Raw genomic sequence first — 23,898 nt, 5'->3', positions numbered from 1 at the left:
AGGCGACAATCATTTATTTGCATACATTTACTAGTGAGCGGTGTATTTTCTTTTGGTTTTCGGATTTTATTGTCCCTGTGGATGGGGGTTCCTTCCAGGCTTCCCAATTGGGTAAGCAGCGCCTCACTAGCCTCTTACCGGAGGGGTAAATATTCTATGTATATCTCTATATATCGCTAGCCTTGTAGATAGTGCTCTACAGCAGTGAAACACGTGACATAGGAATACGTGCATCATACATAAAAGTAGACCTTGGTTAAAGGAGTCCCTGCCCTGAAGAGCTTACACTCTAAGTGTTTGCAAGTTATTAGGCTTCTCCGCTTCCTAAATTAAAAGATTAAAGTACTAAAAGTATGAGTAGATGTTGCATGGTTAAGTGTTCAGTTCATTATCACTCCAGTGGATATACGTGCACCTCTGAGCTTTGTGAAATGGTTCTGTAACTTTGGGACTGGCCCATGAGACCTGAGAACCACGTGGCACTGACTTGGTGGAACGGAACACTGTACGAGCCGCACAAAGCTGGCCATTACTACAGTGGGAGACTCCTTCGCATCACCGGAGGTATCCAGAACCAAGCACAATTTCTTCTCATCCTACCTTCCGTGGTAGAATTACCAACCTGTGGAGGGCCTTTAAAAAAAAAAAAAAAGTGTCGACTGAAAGGGGGGGGGGGGGTGACGAGTTAAGCACCCCTGCCATAGAGAACCAGGAGAACATATACCTAATAAAGTAAATACAAGTAGTGTCTGCTCGCTACCCTCTGCCAGTTGCGGTGGTGCTGCCGGTGCAACATTGCGCAAACATTTGTTTGTGTTTTAATTAAGTGTCGGGGCTGTGGTTTAAAAAGTGAGATGCCACTGTTTGAGTGAACTGTCACTTTTGGTACAAACAAGTTTGACATTTTGCCTTTTTGACATCTGAAAATGATTATATATAAAAAAAAGTACTCAACTCCCTGAAACTAAACGTTTATCCAGTGAAAATACAGCTGCTTTGTTCTAATAATTATTGGTTCAGCGCAGGTTTTCTTAGCAGTTCCAAATATCATTATTGTAGAGGCAGTTCCAAATAAGCTTCAGGTATCGACAGGTTAAGAATAGCTAGTAGCTTCTTGGGCGATGTATTTCTGTTCTCACATATCTACTCCTAAAACAGGATTCATATAGTTGAATTTCCTAGGTACTAAATTAACCTATGCATAGCTTGTTAGCATGAAACAATCCTTGGAAAAGTCTGCGCACAAAACCCATCCTGTACTCTTATCGTGGCCTTGGCCAAACTTCATCTTGTACCCAAAATGCACTGTACAGGAGGGCCCCGGGCATGCAGCGGGTTCCGTTCTAAGGGTGAGGAAGGCTGTGGCTGTATGAGGTAGGCTGTGGGTTTTGATGACATGAGATTGTTATCGTCTGCTGGTGATACGTAACCCTTTTTATTTCAATGCTTCTTCAGAAAAGTAGATTTGACTTGTTCCGATTAACGCTTATTCAAAAACAGGTCCGTCAGTGTGCAGCTTTTCCTGCTGTGCATTAACCTAGGTATGGCCATTGACTTAGAGATTTGTGGACAGACCTGACATTATAACAATCAAAGACAACTCACAGCCAGCAGTCTAAGTTCTTTCAGCACTAAAGCTATCTCACATTTTAATCTGGTCTGTAACTGTTACATACACCTATAATATATATTATCTCTTACTGTGCATGCAATGTTTTTATATATAATGTATAGCCCTGTTCACTTAGTGTAACCATGTATATCTGTCATCATAACTCTATGCCCAGGACATACTTTAAAAACGAGAGGTAACTCTCAATGTATTACTCCCTGCTAACACATTTTTGTAAATAAATAAATAAACCTTCAGGAGCAATATTAAAATAACAACTTTGCACAGCAAACTGGACTGAAATTATTTTCATACATGCAAATACGCTTAGACAAAGACTTTGGGAGTGCCATAATGGTTTATGAAAATGAATACTACATGACACTGAACACACCTGTTCCAGTCTGACCTCCGTGTGCATAAGGTCTGGTTTTCATTGTAGGAGTTTGTCATGTTGGGACTCCAAGTTTGCAGCCCTGGCTGGCGTCTACATGTTCTTCTGTTTAACTTATGCTAAACAGAGAATTCTCATTGGGGGTTATTCATTAAATTGCAATAGTGCCAACTGGGGCACTTATGCACGGAGATGCCCATTGGAGTTTGTGCTATAGTGCCCTGACCGGCATTATTGGTTTAATGAACAATTGTTTGTTTGGAGGCAGCCTAATGCCAGTGTGAATCCCCCCCCCCCCCCCCCGTCCCAACTGAAAATCATCTTCTATTTAGATACAGGTTCTTCTCCCTTGTCCATTTACAGAAAGTCCAGTAAAATTGGCTCTTGGTTTTACACTGACCTGTACGTATTTGCACGCCCGCCCCGCACATTATCCACATTTTGTTGGCACCTGCTGCATACTGTAAGTCTAATTTTTAAAGTGTAACATGTAGAAGCTACAAAAACAACTCTAAAGTGATAAACTTGGAAAATGCATAAGAAATATAAAAAAAGATTTACAGAAAAAAAATCCCCAGTAATATCAGTTGCATGAGACGTATCCAGACCCTTTGCTACTGTAAACCCAAATCAGCTCAGGTGCAAATGAATTGTTTGAAAGGTCACAAAATGAATTAAATGTGTTCAGCCTCTGTAATCAAAGTGGTTTCACTTGTGGATTATTTCCTTCAGGTATCAAGACTTTCAAACTGCAACTCACATAGTGATCCAACAAAGCAACCATGAGACCAAGGAGCTCTCGGAACAAGTCAGGGGAAGAGAGGCACAGAGTAGGGTACAAGAAAATGTCAAAGGCGCTGATCATCTTAGTCTGTGATTATAATTGCGACGCCAAAACTAATTCATGTTTTCAATTGAGCGCGCACATTTTGAGCAGGCATCTGAAATTGATATTGCCGCGTCACGTGAGCGGTTCAGCCAATGAGGGCGAACCGCTCACGTGATGTCATGGCCACACCTCCCGATGCCCTAGAGTGGTTGAACAAGAGAATTAATGTTCTTGAGTGGCCCAGTCAAAGTCCTGACTTGAACCCAATGGATCACTTATGGCGAGACTTGAAGATTGCAGTCCATAGACGATCCTCAACAAACCAATCAGAACTGGATCAATTTTCGAGTGCAGAATGAGCAAAAATGTCACCTACAGTGCAAAGCTAGTAGAGACCGAGCCAAAAAGACTTGTAGTTGTAATTGCTGCTTATACCAAGTACTGACTAAAGGGCCTGAATTCTTGTACAAAATTTTTTTTTTTTACTGGTTGCAGATTTCCTTTGATGACATTTAACCTCATCCGGATACAACGGTCTTCAATTTAACAACTACAGCTTTGTATAAAAATAAAATAAAACAAGTTTGATTGAAAAAAACGGTGCAAATATTATTTGTAATTCAACAAAATGTGACATTATTGTCAGGGTGAATAGTTCTGCAAACCCCTCTATACATATATATATATATATATATATATATATGTGTGTGTGTGTCTGTTTGTGATATAACAAACCACATAAGCCTTAAGACATTCAGAATCAGGAGTTTTTTTATTTTTTTATTCTTATGACACTTTTTTCCTTATTTAGTATGCTTCATTTACACAGCAGTGTGTAAGATACCAGAACGGACAAGGTAAACAGCATTGAGTAAAAGGTAAAGGCTTTGTTAAATGCAACCATAAATAAACTAATAAATATCCATCAACTGTACAGCACACTAATAGGGCCAAAACTGTAGATATGTTGCACTTAACCCCACCACTAGTGTTTTATTGGGACACCGAGTTGGGTAACACACCTCCTGCAGTGCCTTTTACCCTCCGTGCCATGTTTGATACAGGTGTGGCTAAGCCTTGGACAGTTGTATGTTATGGTGACAATCTTTGCTTATTTGGGCCACCCAAGTGCAAGGGGCAAACAAGACCTAAAGTGGGGGAGACGGCCGTTCTCTTAGGTGTAACAATTTCAAGACGTTGGGTTCCCATTCACCGTTCTGCACCCGGCCTTCTACCTTGAATGTAGCTAATGTTTAATAATATACTATGCTTCGTCCGGCATTCACATTACAGATAAATCCATCAGCAAAGGTGTCCACACAGTACCCCCTATGGAAAAGTATTCATTACTCAACACAAATGCTCTGAAAATATTACTTTGTAAACGCAAGTCTTCCTTTCTTAGTTACACAACAACCACTTAAGATTTTCTTTTTACTGTATTAGGTGTATATAGTTTTCAAATATATTTGTTTTCGAATGCACTACAAAAAAGAACGTTTTGGAAGGTTTAAGTCCAGCTGAACAGGAATGTAAAGCACGAAATCTTTGCGTTTGTAAAGGTCGGGTTTCTACGGATAATTAGTGCAACTAGAAGGTTACGAGGTCGTAACACATTTCACTTGAACAAAAATGTACATTTGCAAGCAGCAAGAGAATAGCGCAAAATATTTTAGGATTAGGATTAGGTTTTTTTTTTAGGGTCTTCCGCCTAAAATGGGTCATTCGAGTTGCGACAGTTTATTTGCAATACGCAGCTCTGATAGCCGCATTGGATCCGGAGAATACACGACTTCCATCGTCTCTGGTTCTATTTATATTCCAAAAATGAACATTTCCCATGTATATCTCACCTATACCAGTGTCTGTTATATCACATCACCTCCCCCTAGCACACAAAGGTAATGCTACAGCAAAGTGCACATCATGACAGCAATGGGGTGAGCCATTCATACATCTCAGGCGTGCACTTCCCAGACTAAGGGCCTCATGCAGAGAGCAGCGCTATTTACAATCTCGCCATTTTCCGGCGAAAATCACGCAAAAAACAGCAGAAAATGGCGAGGTAGGAAAAAAGCGCCATTTTTTTTTCTATTTGAAAATCTCGCCGCGCGGCTGGCGAGAAACTACATCTCGCCAGTCTGAAAAATATCCAAATTCAGAAAGGTGCGCTCGCCATCTAGCGGCTGTTTTTGGCGCGATTTTCTTCAATTTTCTCCGCCAACTAAAGTTGGCAAGAAGCAGGAGCTCGCCGGCTATAGGGGAAAAAAAAATGCGCGATTTTTTTTTTTTCCCTTTCAGCTGCGCGCATCTCCTCATTTACAATTCTCCACATGCAGTAATGCTAAAAATAGCGGATTTCGCCCATTTCTGCATATGGAGAATAAAACTCTCCATTAAAGCTACTTTTTCTTAAACTCTCCAATTTATTCTAGCGCTGCTCTCTGCATAGGTCCCTAAATGTTTCTTCTTTACACTCTTGCTCTTTAAAAATACATCTGCAACTGAAATGTGTTAATAAACCACCATCAACGTTACCAAGGTGTGTTTTACACGACACGTTTAATCCTACTGATGACTAACGCGGGGGATTTATATCTGGAAACTAAGCCATACCTCGCATTAAGTGCTATATCATTGCTTGAGTGTCAGTCATTCCTAGATCTCTTTACTCTCTCACTAGCACGGTCATTTAGTTCATATCAGCTCTGGTTACCGCTCTGATTGTTAAGACACGCGCGCACGCACACGCGCCAAGCTTCGAAATAGCACACACCCCTATATCTTTATATTAACAACTATATACAACTGAAGTCAGCCTCTTGCTGGACCTGTCCGACTGAGCAATGAATGACTACATAAGTGTTGCAACTACAGTACTAAGAGGAAATGAACTTACCCCACCAAAAAGTAGCCATATTACCCTATAGTATCCGGTTACATATGAAGAGGGCCAAAGCTACTGAAGGTCTCGTCCTGCAGGGACAGGCTAAGGGCATATACTGGAGTCACAACTATTCAATGCACTAACCTAGGGGTGGCTAACTCTAGTTCTCAAGGGCTACCAACAGGTCAGGTTTTCAGGATATCCCTGCTTCAGCACAGTTGGTGCAGTCAAAGACAGCCACCTGTGTTGAAGCAGGGATATCCTGAAAACATGAATTGTTAGTGGCCCTTGAGCACTGGAGGTAGCCACCCCTAGGCTGACCCAAGAAATGTCATGGTAGGTTTGTGAATATGCAACTTATGCAGGAATCCCATAATTCAGCATTAAAAAGGCAGAGCTGTACATCAACGTCACTGCTAAAGAGATATATATATATATTTGGGATAAACCAATAGCACAGATTCATTAGCTCCTGTGTTGTGGGAGAGGCTACACAATGCATTGGTGGCCCACCCGGAAGCAAAGGAATTAACATCCACAGCATCCCAATACTGCCACCTGTGGACCCCCTAACCTGCCAGCACCATCGCTCTGCAACGCGCCTCATTAATCGCCTTTTCTGACCGTCAGCGCCTGGGGCCGTTTACATTTTGATTCTCTGTCTAGGATTTTGCATTTCAGGGAAACGTCTTTCTATAGAAACTCCATGAATCCTGCGCTCGTCCTTAAAGCCTGAAGTGCCAGCCGAGCCCTACGGACAGTATTACACACCCCACCCCACGGTCTGCCATTACATGTGGTATAAACGCAGAGCCCTTTATGAAAATTCAATTCATTCTACAACTCATGTGCTTACCATAAGGCCACATAGTCCGGTTATTAGCGAATGCAGCTCTCAATAGGAAACGCATTTCACTCAGTTGGACCCAAAGTTGCCTAAATTATATAATCTTTCTAAATAGTAAACTTTCAGATGCAAAGTAGAACGATTAAATAAAAAATCATTCTGCAGCTCACTTATCTGCTTCTTAATCTTGAGAAAAGGCAGAACTGAATTCTTGGGGGTTTTAAATACATACTTCCTTTGGATTACTGGAACACACAACTATTTGCAGCCAACAAAACCCAGCGCTCCTTATAACCATAACTTAACATTTCATTCCCAAACTATTCAAATAAAAATATAGAAAAGATTTCTTTTTTCACAGCTGTTTATCCAGTGTCTTATTTTCCTGTACTCCAGAAACAATATATAATTAAATTATATTCAGAGAACATGTCATATTTACAGATAACTTTCCTTTCTGACGCTTCTCTGTTCCCCAGTCAAAATATAAAATAACAAAGGATATTTTTATTTTCCAATAAACCCCGAGTGCTGAAGGGGCTCGTAAAACACTTCCCTTCAGCAATGAAGGTGTTAAATTAATTAAACTGTGCACATCAATAAGTCATTATTCTACAAACAATTCACAAACAAGGCAGCAAAATAACCCAAACACTTGACAAATACAAAAGGTAAGTGTGCAGGTATTGAATAAAACAGACGTCTGGAATATAGTTCTTTCCGAGTGTCCAAGCGGTTAGCAATGGTTGTTGCCTGTGAGCAGTGCTGGGTCCCAAACTGTGCCACCTCCTTGGTTGCACCTTGTCCTGGTGAGATTCAGCCGCTTAGTGGATCTTCCCTGTAATGGATGGCGTACCTCACTTTCTCCAGCATCATGTCGAGAGAGGAGTACTGGGGAAGCTTGATCATGAACATGCACGTCTCCACGCGGATGTATCGCGAGTCTGGGGACCCTGGAGGGAAGCAGGCCGTTATTACCCATGTACATTGTGTTCGGGTTCTATGGATACTAGCATGGGTCTGCCACAGGAGTGGCCTACTCTAGTCTTCAAGGGCCACGACTAAGCCACTGACCTGTTGGTGGCCCTGGAGGACTGGAGCTGGCCACTCCTGGGCTAGTAGCTGGGGTGCAATTCTATGGGCATTAGGTGAAGGTAGAGAAGACAGGCAGGGAATGCAGATAAGAATACGCTACTTATGGACTACAGGTTACACACAAATGTAAGAGGTCCCCTTTCTGTGTGCTTTACCTGCTGCTCCATCGGGTGGCGCTATCTTCATGGGGTAAGGTGGGACGTGTGCGGTGTCTGGCCCCCCATCTTTGCATGGGCAGGTGAAGGGGATGCGCTCCTGATTGCAGGCAAATTTGATGAACTTGCAAAGTTCTTCCTGAGTGAACATCTCCAACGCGGACCAGAAAAACTCTATGTGCTGATCCGTCTCCATCAGCCCGACCTGATACATGGTGTGAGCCTGCGGGAGGGAACAGCCTCGCTTACAGCGTCTCACTCACAGGGCAGTCCCACCACCACTTTATAACACATTTTTATAATGATTGGTCTATTTATTTTTTTACAAAAATGAAGGAAAGGAGGAGCACACAGGAGACTTGATTTGAGTTTTGAAAAACTTCAATAAGGTGTTCACAGCATCAGAGCTTTAGTACAGATAATGTTTCAGGACTAACGTGTCCTTCCTCAGGCCCAACACCATGCTGTGAACACCTTACTGAAGCTTTTCAAAACTCAAATCAAGTCTCCTGTGTGCTCCTCCTTTCCTTCATTTTTGTGCCATTATCAGGTCCAGCCTTGAGACGCCGGGACCATTGGGAGGTCAGCACCAGAAGCAGAATTATACTTGCATGTCTTTATCAACAGTGGTCTGCCATTTATTTCTATGATTGCCCTCTATTTATTTTTTTAAAGACTTTTTTTTAAAAGTAACTTTCTTGTTTCAGACATACAATTTATATACCAATTCTTTTTTCTTTTACACAAAATGTATTCATATTTCTTTGTTTAAAAACACATTTCAAATTGACTTTCTATTCTTCTTTGTTCTGCAGCACTTCAGAAATATCTGTTTTTAATATGATTGTATTGCTGCCTCTCCCTATCCAAGCAGTAAATGAATCCTTACTGTCGGAAGTCACACAGGTAAGAATGTAACCCTCAGCACCCACAGTTACATTGGTCTCTCCTGCATTGTGTCCGTACACAAGTGAATGCTCGCTGCGCTGCTGCTGCTGTACCTTTAAAAACTCCAGGTTCATGTATGGTAGCCCGCAAGTCCTAAGCTCCATCTCCAGGGGAGTCAGAGTGGTTAAGAGCTGGAGTGGGATGATGGAGCCCAGACCAGCCCGTACTGCAGTCATACACTCCTGGTTCTTCAGCTCGCGCATGCGGAGGTGACGGATCGCCGCTGTGTACATGTCCTTGTTCTCCCAGCTGATAGAAAAAGTAGAAACACTCAACTGCACACCTATACACACCTGCACACCTATACACACCTGCACACCCTTCTTCACCCAAACCCAAGAGACTGGAGACGAAGACACAGCACATCCAGGTAAGTGATATAGTATCAGTATATTTGCACAGAAATGTGCAGCGTCCTCTTTTCCAGGCTCTTGGGTGAAGTATAGTGAAGTATATCTCTTCTACCTATGACATGTGCTCTCGCTGATATATGCCAATATTTATTTTGTTACGGTGTGCGCTTACTGACATATATATATATATATATATATAAAAATATATAAATTGTACCCACACCGAGAATTATGTAAATATATATAAATAGAGTTGTTGGAGTAGATTCAAGAAAACAATCTATATAGAAATATTTATGTGCAGTGTTTATAGAGAGATAGATTGTGAGCTCTTCGGACGAGACCCCTTTTTCCTAGTGTTACTTTTATATCTTAAATTATTATTAAAGCGCTTGTGTTATATTATGACGCGTATTACTGCTGTGACGCGCTTCTGTATGTACATGGATGGTGCTATACGGTATAAAGATATACATATGTACACCCCGACACGTTGTATATAAGCATATATACATAGAAATGATACATGTACACCCCGACACGTTGTATATAAGCATATATACATAGAAATGATACATGTACACACAGACACGTTGTATATAAGCATATATACATAGAAATGATACATGTACACACAGACACGTTGTATATAAGCATATATACATAGAAATGATACATGTACACACAGACACGTTGTATATAAGCATATATACATAGAAATGATACATGTACACACAGACACGTTGTATATAAGCATATATACATAGAAATGATACATGTACACACAGCATGGATCACATTAGAATAATAGAGGCAGTATCTAATTATTCCCGACAGTACGAAGATAGGTCTGTCCTCTGCGTATTGCACAAGCCAGAAGCCACACACTGTACTCACACCACAGGGATATGTCTGCCCTGGGGACACAGCTCCACTCCGTCCCCAGTCATGGTCACATATGTAAAGTTGCAGCTCAGCTTGTTGGGAGAGTCGGGGCTCTCGGTGGTAAAATGCTGGGAAGCGATTTCACCGCACAGCACCTCCAGCTCCGTCTCATCGCTTACCTACAACACGCAAGGAAACCAGGTGATCGGACGTTACTGTGAAGAGACCACTGAGCATCTGCACTTAAAGGGTTAACATGAGGGGCATTTTAAACACGGGGAACAATAGAAGCCGAGGCGTCAAGGAACGAAGACACCAATTACCTCTCTCACATAACGAGCGGCTCATGAAATAGGCTGTTTGTGAAATTAGTTTAAGTGGATTTATTACAGCAGGGGCGGCCGACTCCAGGCCTCAAGGGTCACCAACAGGTCAGGTTTTAAGGCTATCCCTGCTTCAGAACAGGTGCCTCAATCAGTGGCTCAGTCAACAACTGCACCACCTGTGCTGAAGCAGGGATAGCCTTAAAACCTGACCTGTTGGTGGCCATTGAGGACTGGGTTGGCCACTCCCGCACGACATGGTCGTCAAAGATATTGCATCGGTCTAAGCAACACTGAAACATTTCCCATTGTAAGGGCTCTGATATATATATATATATATATATATATATATATATATATATATATATATATAAATCCCGGGCAGCGCCGGGTATATCAGCTAGTATATATATATTTATGCTCCTCCAGCAGAAGCTGTGCTGATTTCTAGATGTTGCACACAGATCTGCGGTTTTAATGTATCGTCTAATATTGGGCATGTACCACTGATATCTCACATACAACAACTGGAGGATGCCAGTCTACTGAAATCAAAGACTACAGTCTGGTGTTAAACATGGCGAGTCGATGGTTACCGCAATGGTAGACCAGCAAAATAAGGTTAAAGTGATACCTTTAATAGCCAACTTGTGGTTATAAGGCCTGGGGCATGGTGCAGGGAGCGGCGCTGGGGCATGGTGCAGGGAGCGGCGCTGGGACATGGTGCAGGGAGCGGCGCTGGGACATGGTGCAGGGAGCGGCGCTGGGACATGGTGCAGGGAGCGGCGCTGGGGCATGGTGCAGGGAGCGGCGCTGGGACATGGTGCAGGGAGCGGCGCTGGGGCATGGTGCAGTGAGCGGCGCTGGGCAGCGCTGACGCTCATGCTCACGCAGGAGATTTTTCTTGTCCCTGCATGAGCGTCAGCGAGCGCGCTTGTGTGCAGGGTGGGAGCCGGGGCTAGGGCGCCACATCGCAGCGCCGAAGTCACGGACTGCCATTGGCTTCTGGCAGTCACGTGACCGGCCCTGCGCTTGCATGAGCGGCAAAATTTAAACTTGCCTGTCTCCTGCATTTACACACGCCTGCTGAAGCGCCGTCTAAAGCCACGCTGATAGGGATAATGTTTCCCCTCAGCGCGGTCCGACCATGTCCGAGGCCTAAGAGTGCAAGCTCTCAGGACCACAAAGGTCCCTCTAAGCCGATTTCTTTTAAACAAATGAAGCTGAAATAGCAAGTCCTATTTATGCAAGAACTACCTCCTAGTAAGTCTGGGAAAACAGATGTAAATGAGCGAGATACAAAGTAACATGCAAATGGGGCAGGAATTAGGGTGAGGTGCCTGGGCAGAGGGTTCATGTAATGTTAGAGCAATGCATTACAGCTTTCAATGACAATGTGCTTCTAGAGGTTGCTCAAAGTGTATCCGGTACTGTTCTTAAAAGAGTTAACAAAACACAACGACAAACTGTCACGGAGCTTTCCGCCTGATCTCTGTGCCCACGGACCCCGGGAGACAGAGACATTGGAACAAAGTGGGCCGGGGCACTGCTTGGGTCTCCATGAAATTAGATGACAACAAGCGAGTCATTACATTTTCAAACTTTTTGATGTAGTTGTGGGTCAGGATATCAGCCTCGTAGAGGTCCGCTTCGGGATCTAATGGTTCTCCTACTAGCACCTTCCAGAAGGAGGACAGCAGGTCCAGAGGCAGCGGGACGTCAGCACGGATAGCGATACCCAGCAGCTGCCCAAAGAAGTGAAGCAGCTGCTCTTCTGCATAGGTTATAGGACTGGGAGTCAGAAGGTATTTCCCCTATAGAAATGACAGGACAACACATTGGCACGTATACATGGCACTGAATCAGGACCCGCTCTATTTCTCTCTAGCTTATAGCCCTGTAAGGGTTTATCTCTGAAGTACTATATATACTGTGCCCAGGCTTGGGTGTAACCTTATATTTTGCAGCCTATTGCAAGGCTCACCCAGTTTATTAGGCATTTCATGGTTAATAGACCCTTGCTATTCGGACAATAGAGAAGCCTTTTTAAAATAGGCTTTTCATTGCGCATATTCTAGGGTTTAAATTAATTTGTGTGTTTACGTGTATTCTGAATAAAAATGTATTGTTTTGAATTAGTAGAGTAGTGTGCATCGTTTAGGGATTCTTTCTCTCCGATATCAATGCATATGTTTTAGTCCCTGATTGCACCTCTCTAGATAGATAATCTTCTTAGCTGAGCAGGGCCCCCCCCTCTTTTTCCCATTTACGGTGAGATGCCTTAGTTTTTACCCAGGCAAGTGATCGGATCCTGGTGGCTGCATCTGTACAAATGTATATAATCTGTCGTCATTATTGAACATCAAAACAGCTGTCCACTCTGGTGTAATATATTTGCAATGTGCTACGGTATAACACTCTGGTGTAATATATTTGCAATGTGCTACGGTATAACACTCTGGTATAATGTATTTGCAATGTGCTACGGTATAACACTCTGGTATAATATATTTGCAATGTGCTACGGTATAACACTCTGGAATATGATGGCAGAATGACACAAGATGTGATAATCTTCCTTTGTGTAATGAATAGGATGGCACCTTATGTGGTTTCTGCTACAATGAAATGTTCAAGTTGTAATAACACTGATCTTTTATGTTCTTGTTTAGTTCACATTTTGGAATACAACTAAAAATACAGAAAAACCACTCCATTTGAAACACACCTTATGCTTTTACTAAATACTAAGCATCTTCCATTTCATAATGTCTTTCCTGCATTCAGACGAGAACACTGCTTCTCTAAATCATTAACCTTGTCTGCTGTATTACAGGGTTTTCTGCGAGGTTACACACAGGTAGGGGCAGAAGAGGAACTTAAAGCCAGATACACATAGTGGGACAGAGTAACTTAACTTACATAGAAAGATTCAAATCACCCTCAAAGTAACCCTCTTAATTATTTGTATCTTGTGAAAATGAGTGCACCTCGTCCCTCTGCCCCCGGGAACACTGCGCCTCGTCCCTCTGCCCCCGGGAACACTGCGCCTCGTCCCTCTGCCCCCGGGAACACTGCGCCTCGTCCCTCTGCCCCCGGGAACACCGCGCCTCGTCCCTCTGCCCCCGGGAACACTGCGCCTCGTTCCTCTCCCCCCCGGGAACACTGCGCCTCGTCCCTCTGCCCCCAGGAACACTGCGTCTCGTTCCTCTCCCCCCCGGGAACACTGCGCCTCGTCCCTCTGCCCCCGGGAACACTGCACCTCGTCCCTCTGCCCCCGGGAACACTGCGTCTCGTCCCTCTGCCCCCGGGAACACTGCGCCTCGTCCCTCTGCCCCCGGGAACACTGCGTCTCGTACCTCTGCCCCCGGGAACACTGCGCCTCGTCCCTCTGCCCCCGGGAACACTGCGTCTCGTCCCTCTGCCCCCGGGAACACTGCGTCTCGTTCCTCTGCCCCCGGGAACACTGCGTCTCGTCCCTCTGCCCCCGGGAACACTGCGTCTCGTTCCTCTCCCCCCCGGGAACACTGCGCCTCGTTCCTCTCCCCCCCGGGAACACTGCGTCTCGTTCCTCTGCCCCCGGGAACACTGCGTCTCGTTCCTCTCCCCCCCGGGAACACTGCGTCTCGTTCCTCTCCCCCCCGGGAACACTGCGTCTCGTTCCTCTCCCCCCCGGGAACACTGCGCCTCGTCCCTCTGCCCCCGGGAACACTGCGTCTCGTTCCTCTCCCCCCCGGGAACACTGCGTCTCGTTCCTCTCCCCCCCGGGAACACTGCGTCTCGTCCCTCTCCCCCCCGGGAACACTGCGCCTCGTCCCTCTGCCCCCAGGAACACTGCGTCTCGTTCCTCTCCCCCCCGGGAAAACTGCGTCTCGTTCCTCTCCCCCCCGGGAACACTGCGCCTCGTCCCTCTCCCCCCCGGGAACACTGCACCTCGTTCCTCTGCCCCCGGGAACACTGCGCCTCGTCCCTCTGCCCCCGGGAACACTGCGCCTCATCCCTCTGCCCCCGGGAACACTGCGCCTCGTCCCTCTGCCCCCGGGAACACTGCGTCTCGTTCCTCTGCCCCCGGGAACACTGCGCCTCGTTCCTCTCCCCCCGGGAACACTGCACCTCGTCCCTCTGCCCCCGGGAACACTGCGCCTCGTCCCTCTGCCCCCGGGAACACTGCGTCTCGTTCCTCTCCCCCCCGGGAACACTGCGCCTCGTCCCTCTCCCCCCCGGGAACACTGCACCTCGTTCCTCTGCCCCCGGGAACACTGCGCCTCGTCCCTCTGCCCCCGGGAACACTGCGCCTCGTCCCTCTGCCCCGGTTACACTGCGCCTCGTTCCTCTCCCCCCCCCCCCGGAACACTGCGCCTCGTCCCTCTGCCCCCGGGAACACTGCGCCTCGTCCCTCTGCCCCCGGGAACACTGCGCCTCGTCCCTCTGCCCCCGGGAACACTGCGCCTCGTCCCTCTGCCCCCGGGAACACTGCGCCTCGTCCCTCTGCCCTCGGGAACACTGCGTCTCATTCCTCTCCCCCCCGGGAACACTGCGCCTCGTCCCTCTCCCCCCCGGGAACACTGCACCTCGTTCCTCTGCCCCCGGGAACACTGCGCCTCGTCCCTCTGCCCCCGGGAACACTGCGCCTCATCCCTCTGCCCCCGGGAACACTGCGTCTCGTTCCTCTGCCCCCGGGAACACTGCCGCTCGTCCCTCTGCCCCCGGGAACACTGCGCCTCGTCCCTCTGCCCCCCGGGAAAACTGCGCCTCGTTCCTCTCCCCCCGGGAACACTGCGTCTCGTCCCTCTCCCCCCCGGGAACACTGCGCCTCATCCCTCTGCCCCCGGGAACACTGCGCCTCGTCCCTCTGCCCCCGGGAACAATGCGCCTCATCCCTCTGCCCCCGGGAACAATGCGCCTCATCCCTCTGCCCCCGGGAACACTGCGTCTCATCCCTCTGCCCCCGGGAACAATGCGCCTCATCCCTCTGCCCCCGGGAACAATGTGCCTCATCCCTCTGCCCCCGGGAACACTGCGTCTCGTCCCTCTGCCCCCGGGAACACTGCGTCTCGTCCCTCTGCCCCCGGGAACACTGCGTCTCGTTCCTCTCCCCCCGAGAACACTGCGTCTCGTTCCTCTCCCTCCGGGAACACTGCGCCTCGTCCCTCTGCCCCCGGGAACACTGCGTCTCGTCCCTCTGCCCCCGGGAACACTGCGTCTCGTCCCTCTCCCCCCGAGAACACTGCGTCTCGTTCCTCTCCCTCCCGGGAACACTGCGCCTCGTCCCTCTGCCCCCGGGAACACTGCGTCTCGTCCCTCTGCCCCCGGGAACAATGCGCCTCATCCCTCTGCCCCCGGGAACACTGCGTCTCATCCCTCTGCCCCCGGGAACAATGCGCCTCATCCCTCTGCCCCCGGGAACAATGTGCCTCATCCCTCTGCCCCCGGGAACACTGCGTCTCGTCCCTCTGCCCCCGGGAACACTGCGTCTCGTCCCTCTGCCCCCGGGAACACTGCGTCTCGTTCCTCTCCCCCCGAGAACACTGCGTCTCGTTCCTCTCCCTCCGGGAACACTGCGCCTCGTCCCTCTGCCCCCGGGAACACTGCGTCTCGTCCCTCTGCCCCCGGGAACACTGCGTCTCGTCCCTCTCCCCCCGAGAACACTGCGTCTCGTTCCTCTCCCTCCCGGGAACACTGCGCCTCGTCCCTCTGCCCCCGGGAACACTGCGTCTCGTCCCTCTGCCCCCGGGAACACTGCGTCTCGTTCCTCTCCCCCCCGGGAACACTGCGTCTCGTCCCTCTGCCCCCGGGAACACTGCGCCTCGTCCCTCTGCCCCCGGGAACACTGCGCTTCGTCCCTCTGCCCCCGGGAACACTGCGCCTCGTCCCTCTGCCCCCAGGAACACTGCGTCTCGTTCCTCTCCCCCCCGGGAAAACTGCGCCTCATTCCTCTCCCCCCGGGAACACTGCGTCTCGTCCCTCTCCCCCGGGAACACTGCGCCTCGTCCCTCTGCCCCCGGGAACACTGCGCCTCGTCCCTCTGCCCCCGGGAACACTGCGCCTCGTCCCTCTGCCCCCGGGAACACTGCGCCTCGTCCCTCTGCCCCCGGGAACACTGCACCTCGTCCCTCTGCCCCCGGGAACACTGCGCCTCGTCCCTCTGCCCCCGGGAACACTGCGCCTCGTCCCTCTGCCCCCCGGGAACACTGCGCCTCGTCCCTCTGCCCCCAGGAACACTGCGTCTCGTTCCTCTCCCCCCCGGGAAAACTGCGTCTCGTTCCTCTCCCCCCCGGGAAAACTGCGCCTCGTTCCTCTCCCCCCGGGAACACTGCGTCTCGTCCCTCTCCCCCCCGGGAACACTGCGCCTCGTCCCTCTGCCCCCGTGAACACTGCGCCTCGTCCCTCTGCCCCCGGGAACACTGCGCCTCGTCCCTCTGCCCCCGGGAACACTGCACCTCGTTCCTCTCCTCCCCCCCCCCCCCCCCGGGAACACTGCACCTCGTCCCTCTGCCCCCGGGAACACTGCGCCATTTCCCTCTGCCCCCGGGAACACTGCGCCTCGTTCCTCTGCCCCCGGGAACACTGCGCCTCGTCCCTCTGCCCCCGGGAACACTGCGTCTCGTCCCTCTGCCCCCGGGAACACTGCGTCTCGTCCCTCTGCCCCCGGGAACACTGCGCCTCGTCCCTTTGCCCCCGGGAACACTGCGTCTCGTTCCTCTCCCCCCCGGGAAAACTGCACCTCGTCCCTCTGCCCCCAGGAACACTGCGTCTCGTTCCTCTCCCCCCCGGGAAAACTGCGTCTCGTTCCTCTCCCCCCCGGGAACACTGCGCCTCGTCCCTCTCCCCCCGGGAACACTGCGCCTCGTCCCTCTGCCCCCGGGAACACTGCGTCTCGTTCCTCTCCCCCCCGGGAACACTGCGCCTCGTCCCTCTGCCCCCGGGAACACTGCGCCTCGTCCCTCTGCCCCCGGGAACACTGCGCCTCGTCCCTCTGCCCCCGGGAACACTGCGCCTCGTCCCTCTCCCCCCCGGGAACACTGCGCCTCGTCCCTCTGCCCCCGGTTACACTGCGCCTCGTTCCTCTCCCCCCCCCCCCCCGGAACACTGCGCCTCGTCCCTCTCCCCCCCGGGAACACTGCGCCTCGTTCCTCTCCCCCCCGGGAACACTGCGCCTCGTTCCTCTCCCCCCCGGGAACACTGCGCCTCGTCCCTCTGCCCCCGGGAACACCGCGCCTCGTCCCTCTGCCCCGGGAACACTGCGCCTCGTTCCTCTCCCCCCCGGGAACACTGCGCCTCGTCCCTCTGCCCCCGGGAACACTGCGCCTCGTTCCTCTCCCCCCGGGAACACTGCGCCTCGTCCCTCTGCCCCCGGGAACACTGCGCCTCGTCCCTCTGCCCCCGGGAACACTGCGGCTCGTTCCTCTCCCCCCCCCCCCCCGGGAACACTGCGGCTCGTTCCTCTCCCCCCCCCGGGAACACTGCGGCTCGTTCCTCTCCCCCCCCCCCCCCCCCGGGAACACTGCGGCTCGTTCCCCCCCCCCCCCCGGGAACACTGCGCCTCGTTCCTCCCCCCCCCCCCCGGGAACACTGCGGCTCGTTCCTCTCCCCCCCCCCGGGAACACTGCACCTCGTTCCTCTCTCCCCCCGGGAACACTGCGCCTCATCCCTCTGCCCCCAGGAACACTGCGCCTCGTCCCTCTGCCCCCGGTTACACTGCGCCTTGTTCCTCTCCCCCCCCCGGGAACACTGCGCCTCGTCCCTCTGCCCCCGGGAACCCTGAACCACGTCCCTCTGCCCCTGTGAACACTGCACCTCGTTCCTCTCCTCCCCCCCCCTGGGAACACTGCACCTCGTTCCTCTCTCCCCCCGGGAACACTGCGCCTCGTTCCTCTGCCCCCGGGAACACTGCACCTCGTCTCTCTGCCCCCGGGAACACTGCATCTTGTTCCTCTCCCCACCTCCCCCCCCCCGGGAACACTGCGCCTCGTTCTTCTGCCCCCAGGAACACTGCACCTCGTTCCTCTCCCCCCCCTGGGAACACTGCACCTCGTTCCTCTCCCCCCCCCCCCCCCCCCGGGAACACTGCACCTCGTTCCTCTGCCCCCGGGAACACTGCGCCTCGTCCCTCTCCCCCCCTCCCCCCCCGGAAACACTGCGCCTCGTCCCTCTCCCCCCCCCCCCCCCGGAAACACTGCGCCTCGTCCCTCTCCCCTCCCACCCCCCCACCCCCCCACCGGGAACACTGCGCCTCTTTCCTCTCGCCCCGGGAACACTGCGCCTCGTCCCTCTCCCCTCCCACCGGGAACACTGCTCTAGTATATCCACTCAGTTCATCTGCATTTTAATGCCATCTTGATTACTTGGCAAACAAAGCACAGATCTAATCTAACAATGTACCAGCGGGTTAGAGGACTGAGAAACCGTTTTATCACCAAAAGACAATAGCAAAGATTGTTTGCCGTGCAGAAATCTATTAAACATGCCACTTTGTTAAACTTTTATCCAACGCAGCACTGCCCTTTCACATTGTGTAATAGGAAATCTAAATGTGTTGATGAAGCAGAATTCGGTGCGAGGATTCCCTACGCGGTACGGTTAGATACGGTGGATAACGGCAGATTACGAGAGATACCTTATTCTTATTAACAGCAGAGCTGGGACAGAGCAGCAGAAGAGACAGCGATGAGCTTTGAAGCTCTTTACACACTTGCCAGAGGAAATGACGAAAGGAACCACCTGGGAATAAAATAAACATGCAACATTAGAAATGAACGTCCGTGTCCATGCGCACAGCATCCTGGGACGTCCGTATGCATGCGCACAGCATCCTGGGACGTCCGTGTCCATGCGCACAGCATCCTGGGACGTCCGTGTGCATGCGCACAGCATCCTGGGACGTCCGTGTGCATGCGCACAGCATCCTGGGACGTCCGTGTGCATGCGCACAGCATCCTGGGACGTCCGTGTGCATGCGCACAGCATCCTGGGACGTCCGTGTGCATGCGCACAGCATCCTGGGACGTCCGTGTGCATGCGCACAGCATCCTGGGACGTCCGTGTGCATGCGCACAGCATCCTGGGACGTCCGTGTGCATGCGCGCAGCATCCTGGGACGTCCGTGTGCATGCGCGCAGCATCCTGGGACGTCCGTGTGCATGCGCACAGCATCCTGGGACGTCCGTGTGCATGCGCACAGCATCCTGGGACGTCCGTGTGCATGCGCACAGCATCCTGGGACGTCCGTGTGCATGCGCACAGCATCCTGGGACGTCCGTGTGCATGCGCACAGCATCCTGGGACGTCCGTATGCATGCGCACAGCATCCTGAGACGTCGGTATGCATGCGCACAGCATCCTGGGACGTCCGTATGCATGCGCACAGCATCCTGGGACGTCCGTATGCATGCGCACAGCATCCTGGGACGTCCGTGTGCATGCGCACAGCATCCTGGGACGTCCGTATGCATGCGCACAGCATCCTGGGACGTCCGTGTGCATGCGCACAGCGTCCTGGGACGTCCGTGTGCATGCGCACAGCGTCCTGGGACGTCCGTGTGCATGCGCACAGCGTCCTGGGACGTCCGTGTGCATGCGCACAGCATCCTGGGACGTCCGTATGCATGCGCACAGCATCCTGGGACGTCCGTGTGCATGCGCACAGCATCCTGGGACGTTCACGCGTACAGAAGAGGGCTACACTGGACAGATGTAGCCAGACTCACCGTCTCCGGCGCCGCGGTAACAGAAGTAAAAGTCTGTGGCTCCAGAGACCGTGCCTGCCGCGATCACGCTGCGGGGGGGGGGGGGGGAGGGGGTGTGGGGGGGCCTTCATGTTTCCGAATGGGACCCTGTGCATTAATCCATGTGGTGCCGCGTGACCGCGGGGGCTGCGGACGTTACTTTAGCTACATCTGTTTCTCTTACATCGGGGACTTACCTCTCCTGCCCGCATTTTCTTTCCATGATCATATAGTTCTTAGTAAAATCAGCATCGGGCAAATATTGATCCAAAACCTTTTATTGACATTTAATCTGAGATCATTGTGGTACTAAAAACAACGTTCTAATCCAGACACTGGAATTGTAGCAATGCTATCCTGGCGCCTCCGGCAGAAGAGAAAGCGCCCTTTCTGCGGTTTACAGCCATATTAATGTTTAGGAGTCAATATCAATCCAATCACAAAGCTGCATATTTACTAAAGCCCCCCGGCTACAAAATAATTGCCCCAGATTTTTCCACGGAAACAGGCTCAATGCTTTCAATGGGAATCTCTTTATTTAATAAACATTATCCTGTTTGTACCATAGTTTTGCAGCAGGGAGACTGGAGTAAATTGCCCCACATGGTGTCACATGGCGACCCACGCATCCCAGGGCAGCACCTGTGGCCCCCAAACCCCTGTGCCGATCGCTAGTACCCAGTGTAAGCAGAGCAGCGGGATAATCACCGGGGGGGCTGACATTAATCCCACCCCCAGCTACCGCGTTCCTGCTAAATGGGCAACGGAAGTGAAAATAAGTGCAAATTAATTACAGACGTGCAAATGTGAACAAATATAGACATCATTGTGGGGGTGCAGCTCCCAATAGACCAAGGTTCATTTGTCCTGGGAAATACAAGAGAATTTCTTTGTGTTTGCACCCCAAATTTGTGTACTCTCCTAAATGGGCCACGGGGAACCAAATTCAAAAGGTACCAAACCCCCTCCCCACATATATATGTATATGGGTCATGTGTGGCCCTTCTGAGGACTTGCAGCCTTTTGCAAATACAATATGTGATAAAGGGAAACAAACTCAATGACTACAAATACAAAGCGGTGCTCGGTAATTATCCGGCAGCTTCCCAAACCGTCACAGCCGCCGTCATCCCACACAACGTCTATTATCTGCCCAAGATACTGTGTATTACTCCAGCGGTTACTCACTTGTACCATGGACCTCCTCCCCAGTAAAGCGGATGTTGAAGGCGTACGTGGGGTCTCCTCCACTCGCCAGTTTGACGCAGAGCTGGGAGGACGGGATGCACGCGAGCTGTCGGGCCGCCTGGCAGAAGTACGAGTTCTCGGAACTACGGATCTCTCCTGTGTAATAAAAAACACACAGAACCGCGCTGGGGAATGGGGAAGATTAACCCTTTGCACGGCAGGCCTCTCTGGCAGCAAAAGGGGTGAAAGCTGCAACAGTACAAGTTTCGCGACCAAACTTCCATCAGCTCACTGTTCTAACCACAACAGATCATTACAAGACACGTTTACATTCAGAGGATACAAGGCCCGGGGGAAGTGGTGCATCCCGAAATGTATCAGGGCTTTTTTCATTTGCTATAAAAGATGCTACATGAATCTTTTCGAAATGGTTATCAATTAATTAACATACATGTATCACCTATTTCCTGCAGCTGTTGAACGTTTTCTATGCTGGCTATTCATGTAGGCTACAAGATTAAGCGCCATATCTACGAAGACGTGATTCTCCATAAGACACCTTCCATACTGGAAGACACATTATGGCCCATTCACGCTTTGGGTCATACAGATCCATATTTAGTAAATCGGTTCACCCAGAAAACACCTTCCGTGCCAGAAGACAACTATTCACTAGAATGGGCCATACTTACGCCAGCCAAGCGGGACGGCGTTTTATGGAGTAACGCTGCTTTCAGATCGGGACCGTAACCCAAACTCAGAGTGGTTATAATATTGGTGGCGACACCTCTGTGTTATCTGGTTGGACTCTTGTGGTCAGTCCTACCCATGTAATATTCTAAGATGTAATGTGCTGAAGTCCAAGGTTTCGTTTCGTTTACTGACCTCCCACTATTTCCAGGGGATCGAGCGTGATCTCCGGGGCAGCGTGGTCTGCGGTTCTCTGCACTGTCGCATTTAACACCCGATTCATCACTGTCACTTTTGTATCGTAGAAGATCAACCCTAGTTAAAGGGAAATAAAGAAGTCAGCATGCGAAACGTGCGCCTCTGAGCCCCCCGTCCCGGTCCCAGCCGTGCAAAGCTGGCAATGCATTTGTCTGCAATGTGATGGAAAAGTCCCTCAGGACAGATGGGTTTAGCAACAACTCCTGTAGTAAATATATATATATTTTTTTAGAATCAGAACCAAGATGGTCCCATGGTACAGAAGACATTTCTTCAGTCTCTTCTGTATCAGAGGATATACGTTTCCTTTTTTTAATACTTGGTGTATTCCATAATACTTTTATGTCCTAGAGGGGCCTACTTAGAGCGGGGCAACATACCAGGGGGATCGTAATATTGTAATGATACAAAATGCTGGTGATATACCGCACTGGCCAGCCTGGGAGGTCAGTGACGTATTAGGAGGCGCTAGTGACATGCAGTATAAAGCCCGCAAGACGCAGGTCTGCCACGGGATCATGGCGACCCTCTGTATAAAGCACGCAAGACGCAGGTCTGCCACGGGATCATGGCGACCCTCTGTATAAAGCACGCAAGACGCAGGTCTGCCACGGGATCATGGCGACCCTCTGCCCCAAAAACAGGTTTTACCTTGTGTTTGCCCTTTCCCTCCTAATCCCAGCCCTACCCCCCCCCCCCCAAACCTCTGAAATAAGAGGCACTCGGGGTGTTTCATTTATTTTAAAATGTAATTCATTTAAAACACACAGAATTTGTCATAATTGCCACATAATTGGGAAGATCGTTTTATTGTCAACATTTTTTCAGAAGAAAAAAAATGCATTCAAATGAATAAATATTCATCACGATAAGTTCCGTTATTACATGGACCGGCTGGCAGCCGTGGGGTTAAATGAAAGTACCATTCGCGTTAAAGCTCAAACTAAAGCACAATGCACGGGAGAAAAACACGCGGCGAATGTTCCCGAGCACGGCCCTAACGTGACGAAAGAAATGGCCACTTTAAGTAAACCTGCATCATAGCGAGAGGCGGCTACTAATAAAAGGTAACCCCGTAACAACCGTGCGCTGGGATTTAACGCGGTGCGAGCAGCGGCGGATTTCCCACTAGACCCGGGCCTAGGGCGGCAACATTTTGGGGCGGCAAAAAGTCCGCCCCCATATGCAGATGCCGCGCTTTCGGGCCCGATGGGAAGGCACTTACATGTGGCTGCGGCCTCCGTGCTGCCGCCCTCCTCCTGAATCGGCGGCTCGTTGCCATGGCAATGTGACGGCGTGTGCCGTCACGTTGGTGGTGATTCGATTCGAAAGAAGGCAGCCGCCGCATGTAAGCGCCTAGGGGCGGCGGATCTTGACACCCGCTGCCGAGTGCGAGGGTACGGAAAACAGAAGCCGCGGCTTGTAGAAGACGACACGCGCGCTGGTGACAGAGCGGAGCGGTTCCGCGCTGCTGATCGAGGCAGCGAAAGCAACAATCCTGTCTGCACACCTTTGGCTTCTTGTAACAGGGATGCGATACTGTGCAGGTACGTGTCTGTTTGTCGTAACTCCACCAGCGGCAAGAAGAAGGTTTCTAACGTGGTGTTAAGCGACTGAAGGAGAGCGAACCGGAGCCGCAGACTTTCTATGGGAACACCTGCGCAAAACAAGAGATCAGCACCACAGACACACCGGGGATTCTAAAGCAC

At 50.6% G+C, this 23,898-nt stretch overlaps 1 protein-coding gene across 2 annotated transcripts in view; it reads right to left on the bottom strand.

Moving 5' to 3' along the window:
* Window positions 1-3,584: 3,584 nt before the first annotated feature.
* HECTD4 (HECT domain E3 ubiquitin protein ligase 4) overlaps window positions 3,585-23,898 on the bottom strand; it is a 170,654-nt gene continuing 150,340 nt past the window's right edge. For both annotated transcript variants that reach the window (XM_075568133.1, XM_075568134.1), the window contains exons 68-76: window positions 23,700-23,846; window positions 22,127-22,246; window positions 21,242-21,397; window positions 18,946-19,049; window positions 11,921-12,142; window positions 10,018-10,184; window positions 8,821-9,016; window positions 7,820-8,042; window positions 3,585-7,522 (exon numbers count right to left, since the gene is read on the bottom strand). In XM_075568133.1, coding sequence (XP_075424248.1) covers window positions 7,386-7,522; window positions 7,820-8,042; window positions 8,821-9,016; window positions 10,018-10,184; window positions 11,921-12,142; window positions 18,946-19,049; window positions 21,242-21,397; window positions 22,127-22,246; window positions 23,700-23,846 — 1,472 coding nt within the window. In that variant the 3' untranslated portion in view covers window positions 3,585-7,385. The remainder of the gene's footprint in view (window positions 7,523-7,819; window positions 8,043-8,820; window positions 9,017-10,017; window positions 10,185-11,920; window positions 12,143-18,945; window positions 19,050-21,241; window positions 21,398-22,126; window positions 22,247-23,699; window positions 23,847-23,898) is intronic.

Source organism: Ascaphus truei, chromosome 13, assembly GCF_040206685.1.
Source record: "Ascaphus truei isolate aAscTru1 chromosome 13, aAscTru1.hap1, whole genome shotgun sequence".
In the NCBI taxonomy this organism is placed as follows: domain Eukaryota; kingdom Metazoa; phylum Chordata; class Amphibia; order Anura; family Ascaphidae; genus Ascaphus; species Ascaphus truei.
This window is presented reverse-complemented; position numbering and strand designations above follow the sequence as displayed.